This window comes from Fulmarus glacialis, unplaced genomic scaffold (assembly GCF_000690835.1).
Source record: "Fulmarus glacialis isolate BGI_N327 unplaced genomic scaffold, ASM69083v1 scaffold4650, whole genome shotgun sequence".
NCBI lineage: Eukaryota > Metazoa > Chordata > Aves > Procellariiformes > Procellariidae > Fulmarus > Fulmarus glacialis.
Window position 1 is genome coordinate 2,726 of NW_009186925.1, and position 13,111 is coordinate 15,836.

General features: G+C 41.6%; 1 protein-coding gene across 1 annotated transcript; it reads right to left on the bottom strand.

Annotated features, from left to right (window-relative positions):
* Window positions 1-4,570: 4,570 nt before the first annotated feature.
* CHD1L (chromodomain helicase DNA binding protein 1-like) lies at window positions 4,571-13,011 on the bottom strand (the record flags this gene model as incomplete). Its single annotated transcript, XM_009573095.1, has 11 exons — window positions 4,571-4,649; window positions 5,347-5,455; window positions 5,705-5,819; window positions 6,082-6,152; window positions 6,924-7,022; window positions 8,082-8,290; window positions 9,021-9,184; window positions 9,570-9,715; window positions 11,051-11,216; window positions 12,301-12,454; window positions 12,897-13,011. Coding segments are annotated over 11 exons (1,427 nt in total), but the record flags the coding sequence as incomplete, so codon positions are not given.
* Between the last annotated feature and the right edge of the window lie 100 nt (window positions 13,012-13,111).

Here is a 13,111-nt window from a genome sequence, read left to right on the forward strand (position 1 = left end):
CCTGCTGGCATAGTGGTCAGGAGATGTTTTAGGCAGGATCTGTAAGTGGTCAAGTACATGGACTGGCACTGCTTTATGACATGCTCTTAGATGCACACATAGATAGACAGAGGAAGAGGTAGGACACTCACATGAAGCCAGACCCAAACTTGGCCTGTTTCATAATGTGGCATACAGAAAAGGGATATGATCTCAGATTCTTCATCCCCTTCTGCAGCGGACTTGCATGAGATCATAAATACCTTTGATTTGCTCCTAATTTGTTTGTCTTCTATTAAAAAAAAAAAATCCTTATCATGTAAATGCCGATGCTACAACCTCAAGTTCACTGGAAGTAGCAGAAGGCAGCTAGTAGATGCCCTGCACTTACTTCAACAAATAAGTTAATAAAATAATTATTTTCTGATCAAGCCAGCAAAAACTGAGACTTTTTCAAGAAGCAACTTCTGGCTTCCCATAACTCTCTTTTGGCTTGTTTTTTTTCAACAGAAATATGACTAACATTCTCATTTCATGTAGCTCCTTGAGGGGATTGTTTCTATCCTTAACTTTGAAGAAATACTCAGGAAAATGCTAGAAAGTGCAAGCAGGAACATACTGTTCCTGGTTGAAACATGAGGATTCAGACAATTTTTTTCCTCATCACATTTTCAGAAGGTTCTAGGTGTCTTCCCACATCTGACCAGGGCCAAGACGGGTGGATGGTAGAGTCCCGCATGGAAAACACACACCGACTCATTCATGCAAGGAATTCAAAATGATACAGAGATCTGCTTTTTAGAGGAAATACTCTCACGTAATTCTACTAATTCTGCTACTGCATTCCTCAGGCTTGTATTTTTCACTCTGAGAAGCATGAGTTGGACAGAAAACCAGGGAGACATGGATTTTCGGTCACAGTTGTGTGGAACACAAGTTATCTTGGATCTTCTAGAAGAGGCACTTTCTGGAATGTGGACATTATCCTGTCTTATAACAAATCCCTTAAGGGATTTTTGAATCACACTCTCTTAAATTTTGATTTGCTAATCACAGTGCATGATCAACCTCCTATACAGTCAAATTAGCTAAATAAAGGTCTACGTTCTCTCTTCTAGGACCATCTATTGTAAAGCGGTGAGAGTTTTCATACAACTCGACATATAGGTTACACTTTAAAGTCATCTCTTTGCTCAAAAATTTGCTTTCTTTTTTCCTCCAGGACCATTAGATTCACTTATTTTTAAATAAATCCATCTACTTATCCTTATGTTTTTCTACTGGTCATTTTTATGGGCCAGATTCTGCCTTGTTTGGAGACACATACATACAATATTTTTGTTAAGGTACTGAGATTGAATTTATTGTAGATTTTCTCCATCACCTTGGAAACCAGTCTTCCTCTTTCTTTCCCCAAAATCCAAACTCCACTTCCCCCAACACACAGTGACATATCCAGGTAATTTTTGTCTGTGACAAAATTCAGTGACAAAAATCACAAATCTACACGTCCATAAAACCTGATTGGTTTCTCTGTTTTTTTTTGTTGTTTTTTTTTTTTTTTACTGTTTTCTGATTAGAATGAAAAGATCATTCTTAAGTTACAGGCCACAGAGATTCCTCACCAAAGACAGAATATGTCTGCACAACATTTTCAGAATAAGAGGCAGTGCCATGTCAAGTACGAAACATAAGCATGAGCTGAGCCAGCACAAGTATTAATGTCATTCTGAATTACTGCCCACTCTTAAATGGCATCAGCTGGAGCCTCCAACATGGGGTGGAGAAGAAAGTTTTTTACTGAGACCGGATGCCACTTCATAGGTCCTATCTGATGAAACTGCTTGTATAGCCAGTCTGAACTGTGCATGATCTTGCTCTGTACTACTGACCTCAATCTAGCAGTATACATCTAAAGTTTAAGTAAACGTGCAATGACAGATATGTACAAAGAGCCACATTTCAGCTCTTATGCTGCAGAAAATCTTGTTTAGAGGAAGAGAGAGGCCAGAGGGACATGACTACAAAAAGAACACCTTCCTTCCCTTTTGGGGTGGTTGCTATTTAGAAAGGGAAAATGCGTAGTATTGCACAGCTGAAGAAACAGCATAACACATTTATTTTGCATAGCAACTTGCATAAAAGCTACTGAGCCCTTTATGGAATTAATTATCCAAAACACATGATTTCTGCCCAAATAAAGAGAAATGGTGGTGGGTAGTAAACACTAGAAAAACTTCACTTGGCTGAGATTCTGCAAAACCCAGTTCAGGATTCAGTTGAAATCTCACTTCCATTTCAAAGCAGATAGAGGTAGGACTTTTCTTTTGGTAAAAAAAAAAAATACTGTTTAGAAATGGAAAAAAAACCCCAACCCAAACAAGAAAAACCCCACACTCCAGAAGCATTTCCTAAGTAAATTTAAAGGGAAAAAAATAAGGTAGATTTCATCTGTACAGGCCAAGAGGACTAGAGGGGGAAAAGAGAACAGCTTTTGTCTGACTTGCCCCTAAGTTAGAGGGCTAGAATCTATTGCATACCATGACTTTTTCTCTGTGTGTGCCAGGAACCTTGCAGCCCCCTGTGGACCTTATCTTAGAGAGTAAGGGACATTAGCAGGCAGGTAGTCATGCCCTCCTCTCCTTTATAACTCTAGTCAGAGTTATAGCCGGGTGGGAAGCACAGGACAGAGGCAGAGCCCCATCTTCTTGTAGAAACAAAGGAAAGCATGAGGCCTCAAATAGGAATACCCGGCCACAGTGGTGGTAGACACACTACTTCAACCTGTTCCGGGGGACTCAGCCACAAGACAAATCCTGTCCATGTGTAACTGCATGGTGGCCAGAGAACCCGTAGGTGGGCTGGGATTTGGCCATAGGTGTGTGTGAAGCTGAGGAAGACTGCACACACTGGAACACTTGGGAATGAAACCTTTTAAAGAAGGGCAATAAATATACAGGAAAAGAATAGGTGGAAGAACAGAGCCTTGAGTCTGCAGACTGAAATTACATGTTCAGTCAAGCTGGCAAAGAGAAAAGCATAACTGGTGTTTTAATTCTGGCAAAGAGGGAGCGTTTTTCCAGGCTGGAGATCACTGCCCTGCTCTCTGAAAGGAGGCCGAAGAGCAACATGTGCTGCTGCAGCTGATTAACAGTGCCACCAGCCGGCCTGCTGGAAGAGTGCCAGTTCGCACAACTGGGGGAAAACAAGGTAATGTACATCTACTCACCACCTTTCACCCCAGAAAATCTTCACAGTCAGACTCTGATCCTGCAAGCCCTTTGCCTTATACAAAGGGGCTGTTCCTATGAGCAGCTGCCAGAAAGTTCTTACCCACAGAGGTGCTATGCAGCACTAGCTTACCTAAGCTTCAGCAGGGTCAAAGGAGATAACAAATCACTTAGGGTTTTCTGGTAGAGCTAAGAGTGAATGACAGAGTATCCAACTCAGGAAGGCTTCTTCTAGTGTGGAGCACACCAGTCAGGACGATGAGCCATGTCAGAATCAAGCCTGACATTATTAAGTAACCAGATGGTGCTACAGAAGCAGTGTAAATGCAGCCAATGAGATGTGTGTCGGCAATTAGGTATTTAAAGACATACTTTTCACTGCTTGTGAGGTGATTTCCTATTGGAAGCTGAACTTTAAACTGAATTAAGTTTGGCACCTCACAGTTTGTCTTGTCAAAACACTTATTAGAGAGCTACTACTGCCTGGTTGTACTAAAAAAACCCTAAAAAATATGCTAAAGCCAACAGTGCCAACAATGCAAAAACCAGGAAAGTTCTGTTGCAATAGAGTAAAGCCAACATCAAAACCTCTGCATTAAGATTTCCTTAAAGCGAATCAAAGGGTCGTGGAACCTTTCACACAGCTTTTTGGACAGCACTAAGGAACTGGTTTTGCCCAGGAGCTGCAACAATATATAATGAAAAAGCAGTTGTGGGAGAAGGAAAGGTGTCATTTATAAAGCTAGTCTCAGATTTTGGCAGCCTTGCATGCCTTTGCCAAGAATACTGGTCAGGATTTTGCTAGATTGTAAGCACGTGATTATGTGGCTAAAGTTTATATTTGAACAAATGCAAGTCAAATGGACTTCTGGGGAACTGGAACAGTATAAACAGTTTATACTATGTGGTTGTCATACGGTGCTGTAAATGCAGACAGCTTCCTTTCCACTGATACGTCTATGTGGGCATGCATACAGAGTCCAGGTAACCACTAAAAAGCTGATTGAAAACAGGTATAGCGAGACAAGGAATGAAATTTGAAGAGCAGGAAAAAATATGGCCAAACAATACTGTATTCCAAGCCCTAGCAATAACTTAATGTATTGCGGACCACCAGTGAAAGTTTGATTTTCCACCTCTAAAACAGATCTGGGATTTAGCCAACATCCTTATCCAAAGAGTCTTTGAACTCTGAAGCAGTCTTATTCCTCTCCAGAGCCACTGACAATATGTAAACGTTCTGGCCAAAAAAGGCAGAGAGATACAGGAGTGAATAATGGCTGTGTAAGCCACGTGGATGCATACAGACTGTCTGCGTGATGTTGAAAATTCTCATGTTTCTCAATGAAATTACTGCATCCTTATGGTTTTGAGACTGTCATTGAAGATGAATATGGTTGTGAAGCAGAGGAAGAGCCTTTATTCCTAGAGAAGTAGTATCTAATAAGAAGCGTCAAGGAAATGCTGTCAAGTGTCAAGGAATGCCAGATAACATGTCCACTAAGAGATTCACCAAGGAAGGAGGCAGAATGCTCTGAATACTACTGTCTTTGTTTAGGGTTTTCAGTTTCACAGAACTGCTGACAGTGGCAGTATAGCAAATGCATGTCTTCCTAGAGAAATGACAAAACAGAGCCTCCTTGTAAACCTCCGTTTTCTTTCCTGGAAGGTGAAAGCAATGAGCTGTTTTGTTATAAGAGCCTGTCCTAACACACACCAACTCCACCACGTTCAGCCAAGGAAGCAGGTTATCACTTGCGTGGAACATTGTAATGTTTTTTTCACATCCTCACTGTTGCTACTTTCTGAGTCACTTCCGTTATTCTGAAATTCCAGGCATCTCGCCCACAGACGTGGCATATACAGGTAAGTTGACGGCTGTCAACAGAAGACTAGCATCTAGTTCCAACAAATTCTGACAGGCATACTGAATCACACTCATCTGTCACTATCACCTAAGATGGTAAGTCCTCACTGTGGAATGAGTACTTGGATGAGAGCAAAATCAGATAAACCAAGTTTTTAGCTGGACTGCGGCATCTCTGCCTTGCCTTGCTTTCTTGCATCCACCAGGATATTTAGGGGATCATTTCAATATTAGATTGTGAACCAAATAAAACATACTCCAAAAGGATACATTAGAGTGGGGATACCCCGTGTTGCCAAATATTTTCGGATGAGCCGCTCGGTACCATACCAGTTGAAATCTTTTGTTGCATACCCAATACGTGGAAGATGCACTGTTGCTGAGGAGGAGGGAACAGAGAGTGCACACTCTTTAGGACAAGATACACATATAGAAAGCAATCTAGATAAGGACTTCAAGCTACCCAACAAGAACAGAAGAAATATTTTGGAACGTAACATATCTGCCATGGAGATCTCACTCTTACTTCACTTCAGAAAAAACAGTACAGGAGAGGTGGAAATCGGTCATCATCTTTAGGTGCAATCACACATCTAAAGATTCACTGTTCTACTGCACAAACACTTACCATTCCTTTTCTTGGCTGCTAAATAAATCTTCTTCAGGCCCTTTTCCAAAGCAGACAGGTTAATGCCAGACAAGTTGTTGGACCGATCCCGGTGCTGAGCTACAATCAAGGCCAACTAAGGAGAAAACACACAAAAACATGAAATGGAGTCTATATACAGCACTAAGAGATCCAGTGATAGCTGCTGGAAAACAGCATTACTAACTATTAGCTTTAACAAATGAGAAAAAAATCTCCTTTTCGCTAATGTTTAACTGCAACTTAGCCATGTTCAGTATTCAGTGCCATTATTATTGGGAAAAAGACATAACATTCACTTCACACAGCTTCAAAAACATGTGGACAGAGCAACACAAAAAGGAGCTTCTCATTCTCACCAAGTCTTGTCCTTTTTTCCTGGATTTTTTATCATCAATGGGGAATAACAGGGTTCCTCCTAACTCCAGGTCTGTCCAGAAAACAAGAACAGAATAACAACAAAAAATTAATTCTGAAGAGTCAACAGTGAGTCAATGTGGCAGTGATTTCACTGTCATGTTCTGTATTATTCTCCTTGGCTTTCTTTATCTCCTCATAATGGTTTCAGCAGAGTCAGTCCCTTTGCCCAGGGAAGCAAGACAGATGTTACGTGCCCCCCCCAAGATACACAGACACACACATCTCAGTTAAAGGCCACAAATGGAAAGAGAGACACTGGAACAAGAAGAAAGCATCTCCCAGGAAATTAGAAAAAACAACAGGTCCACCTTACAGCAAGATGTGCATTCCTTCCCAGCTGCAGGTAGCTGAAAACTGCTAATACATGCTCAGGAGATTAGTGTTTGGAGGGAAACAAAGGCTCAGCTGAGTACTGCCTGAGGTGGCTTTCATCTTTCTTAAAAGCACTTTGACAGAAGATGCAGGGCTCTGTCTTATATAGTGAAAAACATCCCATGAATCATGAAAAAGTTTGGGTTTTTTTTTTTTCTTTTTTTTTTTTTTTTTTTATGATTTGCAGCATGGATCAGAATGACCAACCCCTATGCAGAGTTCTCACACTCCAAACAAGTCAAGTCAAAGCACCCGCTGTATTACTACTTTCAGAGCTAGGGATGCACATATCTAGAGAAAGAGGAAAAAACATGAGTATCAAGGTATCCAGGAACCTCACTCCTGCAACATCAGTGGGATTTAAGCTCTTTCAAGTATCTTGGCCTAAGGTTATGTTTTAATCTCTTACCTTTCATCTTTCCTGCCATCTCATATATTTTCTTTGGCTGATCAGAACGAGCCTCCAGAGCTGTAAATAAACCACCCCTTCCCCAGCGGCCGGAGTCATCTAGAATGAAAGGACAAGTTAGACTCCTTTTAGACAGTGAGGTTGAAGACCACCCCTGCAGGAAAGGGACCTACTCTGTACAAATGCATCGAATGATTATCAAAACCAGATATAGGAACCACACATGAACTGAAGTCAACGCATACTCAGGGGACCATCCTAGAGGATAAACCTCACCCCTTGAGAAAAACAAACTTGTCACAGTTCCCTGAAAAACTCTGTGGGAAGAATTCCTTCTTACTGTCCACTGAGGATGCTCAAACAAGTACTAACCATGGCATTGAGCATATAAACCTGTTGGTATCCTCATATATATGCATATAGGTGCATAGAGCGTGCACCTACTATGTCCCCAGATTGGTGCCTTGGACTTCCCACAACTAGACGTTTGTTATTTGTGGGCTTTCACTTTTACTTGGCATTTCCACTTTAAACATGTGCTAAGTTTAACATAAGCCAAAGCAGATTATAATGTTCTGCTATAGCCCTGGTCTGAGAGCAGCTCCAACACTGATTCAGGAGGAACTCTGTAATGTGAATTTCTCTCCGTCAGCTTTCATGTCTTAACAGAGGTCCTTAAATTAGGAGACTAGCCTAGAGCCTCTGTACTGTCTGTGTTGAGAGACGAGCACCGAGATAGAGAAACTCTGACCTCAGCCTCTGGAAGCGCCTGTCTCTCTCTGCTGACTGTATAAGGGAGATGATTTTCAATATCTCAGTTCAATACCTACAGCTTCCACAGAATGAACAAAAGGCCCTGCTCTCAGGATGAACTGTTCCCACTTGGCCACAAACATAAAATTTCAAGGCACCTTTCAAGAAGCTCACCCATAAATCCAGAGAGGGCATGAAAAGACGCATGTACACCTTGCTAGTACTTGTGTGGGTTATACACAGTGGAGTAGAGGCTGTACTGCCTCTGCACCACTCAAGATTAAGTCAGACTCAAATCCAAATTATTTCAGTCTGGATGGGAATTAGAAACTGTTGAGCTAGTAGGGACAATTCAGCCCCCTTTTTCACCTCACCCAACAACATCCCTGTTGTCGTAAGTCCCACCTAGGCAGTGGACAATGATGGCATCCTCCTCTTCTGCTTTGGGATGGGTGACGTCTCCCATGACATACTTGATACAGTTCAGGTCTGCATCTTTGTAATCTAAATCCACATTCAGCCCAGCCTCATCCTCCTCAAACTCTTCCTCAGAGTCACTTTCCTCTGAAGGAAGGCAGGTAGACTTGTAATGATTTGCCTCCCACCAGGCCATCCTGAAACAAAACAAGAGAAGATGATGTTCAATGAAAATCAAAGGTGGGGGGCACACACCTTGTTTTCAATCTTGCAGTGAAACACAGGAGACCTAGACCTGCATTCCCTCTGCTCCCCTCCCCTATTTTAGACCAGAACAAAGTTTACCACAGTTGTTATCTGTGATATTAAGAGCCACATGCCAGTGTGATAAGCCAATTGCAGGCATGGAAAAAGTGACAAAGGGCAAGGAGCTACGTAGAGTGGTGAAAAGGAAGAATATCTAGGAAACAAGGAGGAGAAAGTTAAGACACATGACAGAGAGTCACAGATGTCAGACCAATACATAGGGGCCAACTGTGACGTTTCAGAGAGCTTCTCCCAAAAGCTCACTGTACATTCAGATATGGGGTTCTTATTCAGGCCAGTCTCTATGAATCAAATTAGATGTGAAGTCAGGCAGCGTAATCAGGGAAGAAGAATCCTTGCTAGGGGCTCAAGCCATTTTTCCACCTTCGCATCCCTACGTTACGCAGTTTGAGCACACACAGAGAAACATCCTGATGTATGAAGTTAACTCTCTCATGAGGGTGGCCTGCAGCCATTTTGTCATCTTCTCCTCCCCTCATCCCCAGCCCCACCTGCCAGAGTGGATACAGAGCACGACTTGTTTTGTCAATCAGACACAATTTCTAGAGTATAGTATAATAGACATCAGCTTACAAGCAGCTGATGCAGTACAAACCATACTTTTTCTTGTGTTCTGCTGCTGCTTTTGCCGCCTTCTTTTCCTCCATAAGCCTTGCTCTCTTTGCTGCTGCTTCTTGGCGCTTCTTCCTCCTAGCCTCCAGCTCCTCTGCGCTCAACAAGTGCTTCCTCCTGGTTGACTGTTCCCGGAGGCCTGTGAGAAGGGCCTGGAGAAAGAAAGAAGTAACATGGAAACAAACTGCTCATCTTAAAGCCATGTCTGGTGCCCACCTCAGCCTACACTCCTTTCCCATTTGTCTACTTGTCCACAGATCTTAATCATCAGATCCCAATTGTCACATAATAAGTGGGTTTGTGACCTAAGTTTATATGTGTGCCCTGCACATATATCTCTGATTTGTTATCAGAATTGCTGAATTGTCAAGCCCTCAGATTCAAGAGCCCTCAGATTCGAGAGCAAACTTTACTACATTGACATCAAAATCTTTTAACAGCTTCTGCAAGCTGTAGGTAAAGAGAGAAAACTGTCAGCGTCAATCTCCCCAAGCAAATGAAAATGCATCATGTGCCTTGTCATGTCTTTTGTCTTACGTTTGCTTTGTTCCGGAGAGCTCTCCCTTCCTTACTGGTCTCTTCAGTCAAGGCTTTCTGAAGATCCAAAAGCTGATCAAATGCTTTTTTGTCTTCTCTGCTGGGTTCTTTTGAGTAATCTTTGCCTTCGTACACATACATGTGATCTTTAAAAAATAATTAAAAAGTGTAAAAACAAACTGAAAGCCACTAACACCTAAAATGTACAGAGAGATCAAAAGAAATTTGGCTTCTCTGTAACACTGTTCTACCCTCAGCAGAAAAAGATGTTCACTCTCATTTTTTTGTATGACCAGTGTCAGCATCATGTAGAAACAAGAGAATCAAGATTTGCTTCCTTAGGCAAAAGCTTTTCATTTAAGTCATTTATACTGGCAAAGAACCTTTCTTCCTATTTTGGTCAATTAACTATTTTAAGTTGTGGCTCCATCGCTGTTCTCTTTGGTCATTCCATCTCTGCCAGTGGCAAATCCATTTAGCTTTGCTATCTAGTTACAGGCAACTCTTATAGAGACACCAAACTTTTGCTTTTGAGCTCCCAAACAAAAATAAAAGCACAGAACTCTGGCAGCCCAGAGTTATTGCTCATCAGGTGAGCTATTTTCCCAATAACTATTACACAGTGCGGTACCACTGCTCCTCTTTAAGTTACCAACAGAAAATACCACTCTTTGCTAACTCTCAGCACATAATTACTTGTTGCGGGCAACTGCTGCAGGACGGACAATACCTAACCTGCAGGGCCATGTTTCTGCTTCAGTCACAGATTTATATTAGTGTTATTATGTACTCAAAACAGAAATTCAGTCTTTCTCACCATGACACTAGAAGAGGGAAAGTACCTTTAGAATTTATTCTCATATAGTACGGGGCTATGAAAAACTAACCACAATTGTGAGACATTTAGACTGGAAGGTAGAGTACTGAAAACAGAGTAGGTTTGTTCTAGTTGTTTAGACTCCATGACTCCGCATTTCTTATCTCACATTTTGGAATTTTTTAAGGTCATTTTAACTTGTGATTTTCATGGCAAATAATCTTTTGTTTAGAGATAAATACAAAACACCTGCTCTATAGCCTTTTCTTAAGTTACCATTATATCTCTAAAACTGTAGATCTATCTTAATGGTTCTCTGTGGGAAAAACAGCATCTGCAATTTGAATGCTTTCCCTTTTCTCGTGAATTTCATCTGAGGTCTCAAAATATTTGAAACACATGAAGGAATTCAGCCCCCCAGCCGCCAAACTGGGCAAGTATTGTTACTATTATCTTACAAGTAGGAAAATAAGGACACAAAAAGAAGAAAAAGACCAATAAAGGCTTGGAAATAAAGTTTGTGGATAGGCCACAAACAAAATCCAAGTCACTCAATTACAAGTCCACTTTTCTTCTTGTTGCCTGAAAAATGCCATCCCTGCCTGGGAAGCCTTCTCTAAGAGCACCCAAGTGTCACGCATTTCATAGGTATTTATTAACTTACTCTCTGTATCCTCCTCTTCACTCTCTTCTTTGCGTGGCAGCACAACATCCATTACCCACTTCCCTCCTTTTGTCTCTCCAAGGATGTTTTCTAGCTCCACATCCTGTATAGTACTCCCCTCAGAGGAGAGCAATTTATCCAAGCCAAATTTCAAGATTTCACTCAGCTTTAACAAAGAGAAGAGGAAGTTCAGTATTAGTATCTCCTAATTCCATGCCAATCCCAGTGTCTCGAGCTTCTCAGGCTTAAATGCAAAGGATGTACGAGTGGAGAAATCTAAGCCTTAACGTTACCTGTCAAAATACTTATGCTTTAACACGCTTAGTTCTCTAAACACCTGATGGGACAAGCCCCTACAACATTATCTCCCTCAAACATAACTCATCCAGACTTGAATGGTCATTTTTCTCCAGGGCTAAATGACAAAACAGCATTGTTCTGACTGCATTCAAGCAGCTTTCTTCATAGCCAGAAAGACTGGGCTTGTTTTTGCCCCCAACTCCTTTAAAACAAAAGCTTAAATACCACAAAAATCCATGGGGAGAAAAATATCAGCATGGAATTTCCTATGGGCTCAGTTCCACTTCTCCCATGGAAACTATAATTGCTGAGGTACATGCTGACGGGGCGGGGAGAGGAGGCAGCGGGGGAAAGGATACACCAATTCCAAACCTCTCCCAGGTTTAGCTGCACACAGGGGATATATTCCCCTAAATGTCACTTTGCTTGAGCTTTTCAACCCAAGTTCTCAGCACAAACCTCAGCTTCTAGGTCAGAATTGTAAATCATGCCCTGAGACACTATATTTGCCAAGAGGTCAACACAAGGTTGACCGAGTTTCAGACTAGCAATCAAAAGCTGACTAAGTACTTAGCTCTGTGAGAGAAAAGCACCAGAGACAGATAAGTTCTAGAAACAATGAGTCAGCTTCCACTTTAGACCTGTTATAATTAAAAATAAACAAGTAAAACAAGGAGAGGTTCTGCCTTCCCCTCTTCTCCAAGAAAACACACCCTTTTTCAACAATGGACGCGCCTCAAAATGTAAAAACTGTCTTCAAACGTCAGATCTTGTCTGGACCTGGGATGTCATTTTGGTTCCTAAGACATGCAAAAGCTGTTGTGTCAATGCACATCTCCCCCAAAACATAAGTGTTTGGCTAGGTTCATATCAGATATAAATACAGAAACACTCTGGGACATTTCTAAAGACGTTACTGGAGTCAAATTGAGGATATAGGTCTGCTTTACCTGTAACTCTACTGCTCCCTGTGGCTTGGGTGCTCCCAGAGCAAACTGACCCCCTTCTACAATGGCATTTGTCAGCCGGAGCTTAGAAGCAGCTCTTCGGTAGATTATTTCTTCAATTGTATCTCGCCCAATCAAGCGGATAATTTTTACAGGCCTTGAAAAGTTTAAGAAAATTATTATTATTTTCTTTTTTGGAGGTGCACTAAAGCTGTTTCCCTGCATGGAGCACTATCCCCTCACCCACTCCTTTGATAGGGAAAAAAAGGCAAGAACAAAATCAGCAAAAATAATCAGCAGAAATGTAATGCTGATACAATTGCTTCTGACACAGGAGAAATGCTCACTGCAAAAGTGCAGGCAAACCTCCACATTCCCTCTCCTCCTCCAAATCAACAAAGCTCCCACCCTAGACACATGACAAGGACAAGACTGCACGAGGCTGCAACAGAAAAAACAAAGACATAAAATCCTCTCTGCTCTCCTTCTTTGATCTTCAATCTATTGTACTTTAACCCTCCATTGCCTATGGATAGGGAAAGCAATACTGAAAGACCAAGAGAGTCAGCAACCAAACCAGAAGTAGCAACATTTCTCACTTGTCCTGCCCAATCCGGTGAGCTCTTGCTATTGCTTGCAAGTCATTTTGCGGGTTAAAATCACTATCGGTAAAAATAACTGTATCTGCTGCTGTCAGGTTCATGCCAACTCCACCTACAAACAAAGAAGAAGGTTACAAAATATGTCACCAGCAGAAAATAAAGAAGAAGCTGGAGAATTTATGCTATAGAATCATAGAATCCTTAAGGTTGGA